Here is a 3,795-nt window from a genome sequence, read left to right as displayed (position 1 = left end):
AGATCATATTTCTCCCCTAAACCTAATTGTTTTCCCCAATAACAGCATTTGGGGGGGTGGTTCCAGAGAGTTAGAGACCTTCTCATTTCTAGCATTGCTACGGAAGAGGGATAAGGTCTTGTGAGCTGGATGCAGGGCAATTGGTTCTATTCAGGCTGTAGGAGAAGAGTGTGGCCCATTCCATACAAACATGATATTGCCGCGATTTGGGTCCCAGCTCTCACTCCCAAGACATCGTTAGGTTGCTCCTAATTGACGACAGAGAAAAGGAGAATGGGAAGTTGTCCCCTGGATCAGATCTCTAGGGAACAATAATGAAACTCAGCTGCACAATACGGGTGGAGATCGGACTCAGCCTTTGTGTGCACACATTGGGTTTTATTATCCTATCCTCTGCAAACACGGACATGGAGCAGTGCTCATGGCCTCCAGCAGGGGCTCATGAGCCCATGCAACTTTGGCCCCTCAACTCCACCGTGGCCGAAGCATCAGTAAATGATCATATCACAGATCACGCAAAATGCCGTGTGTGCTCCCCCTGCAGCCAGAACCACCTGGAGCAGTAGGGCCCAAACCCATGGCCCCTTCTTCCCCATCAGTCCCAACCTATGGGGGTCCCTTCAGAGCCTACTATGGCCCCCCCAGCAGGGTCCTCCTCAGAGCCCCTTTCATCTCTTTGTTCCTCAGGCTGTAGATCAGCGGGTTGAGCAGCGGGGTCCCCACTGCATAGAACAGCGTCACCACCTTCCCGCTGGTCCCAGAGGCTGTCGGGATGGAGTAATTGACCATGACGGAGCCAAAGAACAGGCTCACGATGGCCAGGTGGGAGGTGCAGGTGGAAAAGGCCTTGTGCCGCCCAGCCCCTGCAGGCAGCCTTAGTACTGCTGTGATGATGAGCCCGTAGGAGGCCAGGATGAAGGAGACAGTGCTGAAGATCATAAGGGAGCTTGCAGTGGAGCAGATCTGACCAGCCCAGTGAGCTGGGGAGCAGGAGGCAGCCAGCAATGGGGCCGGGTCACAGACAAAATGGTCCAGGGTGTAGGGGCTGCAGAAGGAGAGCCGGGAGATGAGGACAATGGGCGCTATGAACCACAGGAAGCCAAAGAACCAGCAGGAGGCGACCAAGGTCCAGCAGAGCTGGGGGGACATGAGGACGGGGTAGCGCAGAGGCTGGCAGATGGCCAGGTACCGGTCCAGAGCCATGGCTGCGAGTAAGAAACACTCGGTGGTTCCCAGGGAGAAGAAGAAGTAGAACTGCAGGAAGCAGGCGTGGAAGGAGATGGGGAGACCAGGGGACAGCAGGTCGCAGAGCATTTGTGGTGCAGTGGATGTGACGTAGCAGATCTCCAGCCAGGAGAAGTTCCCCAGCAGGATGTACATGGGCAGACGCTGGAGGCGGGGGTCCCGCAGCACGGCCCACATGATGCAGAAGTTCCCCACCATTGTGGCAGCATACGCCAAGGAGAGCAGAGCAAAGAGGAGCTCCCGGCTCTGCCGGCCCAGGGAGGGGAAACCCAGCAGCAGGAACTGGGTCACTGTGGCGGTGCTGTTGGCCGGATGCATCAAAGGACCCTGGAGGTGATAGAAATGAGACAGAGACAGTCACCGGACGTCAAAATCTCTGACCCACCCCCACCCCCACCCCCACCGCCCTGTATCACATCTCACACTCACGCTGGGTTTCTTTCCCTTTAGGAAACGTTTAGGCTATTCGACCAGCTGCTCTTCCTGGGCAATGCTCACTTGCTCTTCCTTCCATGGTGGGGTCAGCTTCTCTGGGCCCGGCCAGGATCCCAAACCCCATCGGAGCCACTCAGCATCATGGGGGGTTCTCAGAGAAACTGCATCACAGTCCCTCCCTGGACATCAAGGCTGAAATTAAATGGCCTAGGTTGAGCAGCACATTTAGGCACCTAAATCCATTTGACGGTCTGATATTAAATTTGTATTGCGAGTGGGATTAGGCTCCCAAACCACTGACTACCCTTTTGCAAATGGGATTAGGCTCCTAACCCTTCCCCCCATCGCTCTACTGGGCTCAAGAAGACATTCTACAGTTCGATAGATAGTGATTATCCCTAAGGTCCCCTCAGAAGGACAATCAAGATTTAATACAAAAAAAAAATTAATTTCCTATGGCATCTATTCCTCCCTTAAATTCACACACACACATAATGCAAAAAATAAATTATATTTATTACCAATTGTACACAAAATAGTAAGTTGAGATTTAGATATTTTATTCTTTGCTACCACTAATGAAAATATTTAGTTACTAAGGTGCAGGTGACCAAAGCTCACAGGTAAGTGAAGAACACGGAGGCCTGGGAGATGAGTTGGGAATGGGAGGGATCATGGGCTACAAGAGTGGAGAAAAAGGAGGGACAAGGCAGAACTGGGAGGCAAGGACAAAGACGTAGCTTAGATGCCTATGTACAAATGCAAGAAGCCTATGTAATAAGCAGCAAGAACTAGAAATGCTAATAAATAAACACAACGACGACATTGTTGGTATCACAGAGGCTTGGTGGGATAATACACGCATTTGGAATATTGGCATAGAAGGGTGCAGCTTGTTCAGGAAGGATAGGTGGGGCCAAAAGCGAGGAGGTGGTGCCTTATACATTCAAAATGTACACACTTGGACTGAGGTGGAGATGGATGTGGGGAGCAGATGTGTTGAAAGTCTCTGGGTTAGGTAAAAATAAGGGTGATGTCATGCTAGGGGTCTATTACAGGCCACCTACCCAGGTAGAAGAGGCGCATGAGGCTTTTTTTAAACAACTAACAAAATCATCCAAAGTGCAGGATTTGGTGGTGATGGGGGATTTCAACTATCCAGACATTGTTGGGAAGCTAACACAGTGGGGCACAGACCATCCAATAAGTTCTTGGACTGTATTGGAGACAATTCTTTATTTCAGAAGGTTGAAAAAGCTACTGGGGGAGAAGCTGTTCTAGATTTGATTTTAACGAATGGGGTGGAGCTGGTTGAAAATTTGAAAGTGGAAGGCAGCTTGGGTGAAAATGGTCATGAATTCATAGAGTTCATGACTCTAAGGAATGGTAGAAGAGAGAACAGAAAAACAGAGACAATGGATTTCAGGAGGCAATTTTCGTAAACTCAGAGAGCTGATTAGCAAGGTCTCATGGAAAGCAGAACTAAGGGGGAAAACAACTGAAGAGAGTTGGCAGTTTTTCATGAGGCATTAGTAAGGGCCCAAAAGCAAACTATTTCACCACAAATTGGGGTAGATGGACTTTCAGACTGGCCCAGTGAGTTCTAACACTGAGAGCAATATGTTGCACTTTCTTGGGCATGTTTTCCTGTAACCCATTTCTGATCGGTTTCTCCTCTTTGCTACCTGGAACTGGGGTTTCACTGAGCCCTCCCACCCACCAGTCTGGGATCACTCGCACATCAGGCACCTCTGGCAAGCTGCAGGCTCACTCCTGCTCCTACGCTTTCTCAAGCATCCACACAGCTTTGGATACACGCAGTTGTTGTTACACGCATACTCTATGATGAGCCTCTGGATGAAATGATAGGGAAGCTACTATAATGATAACTATCAGCCTATGACACCAGAGCTGTAGAACCCTAGTGAGGCTACCCCTAACACGGCTACCCCTCTGATACAGACAAGTCTGTTAACGATAAAGAATCTGAGCAGATTACCAGAAAGCAAACAAAAATCCTCACAAACTCAGCATAACGGGCTGCTCTGAGTCCATAGAAATGAGCAGATTCTCACCATGCCCAGTGATACGAGGCATCTGGCAGATTCTCAAGGC

General features: G+C 50.0%; 1 protein-coding gene across 1 annotated transcript; it reads right to left on the bottom strand.

Moving 5' to 3' along the window:
* Positions 1-630: 630 nt before the first annotated feature.
* Positions 631-1,563, bottom strand: LOC142821275 (olfactory receptor 11G2-like). Its single transcript, XM_075912118.2, has one exon. The coding sequence runs from the start codon at positions 1,561-1,563 to the stop codon at positions 631-633; it is 933 nt and encodes a 310-aa protein (XP_075768233.2).
* Positions 1,564-3,795: the final 2,232 nt, after the last annotated feature.

This window comes from Pelodiscus sinensis, chromosome 30 (assembly GCF_052426305.1).
Source record: "Pelodiscus sinensis isolate ZL-2025 chromosome 30, ASM5242630v1, whole genome shotgun sequence".
In the NCBI taxonomy this organism is placed as follows: Eukaryota; Metazoa; Chordata; order Testudines; family Trionychidae; genus Pelodiscus; species Pelodiscus sinensis.
Note: the sequence above shows the minus strand (reverse complement) of the source record. Positions and strands in the feature narration are given on the sequence as shown.

Bases quoted from the DNA above. Each gene is read 5' to 3' on its own strand.
- LOC142821275 (XM_075912118.2), bottom strand. From the start codon at position 1,563: ATGCATCCGGCCAACAGCACCGCCACAGTGACCCAGTTCCTGCTGCTG.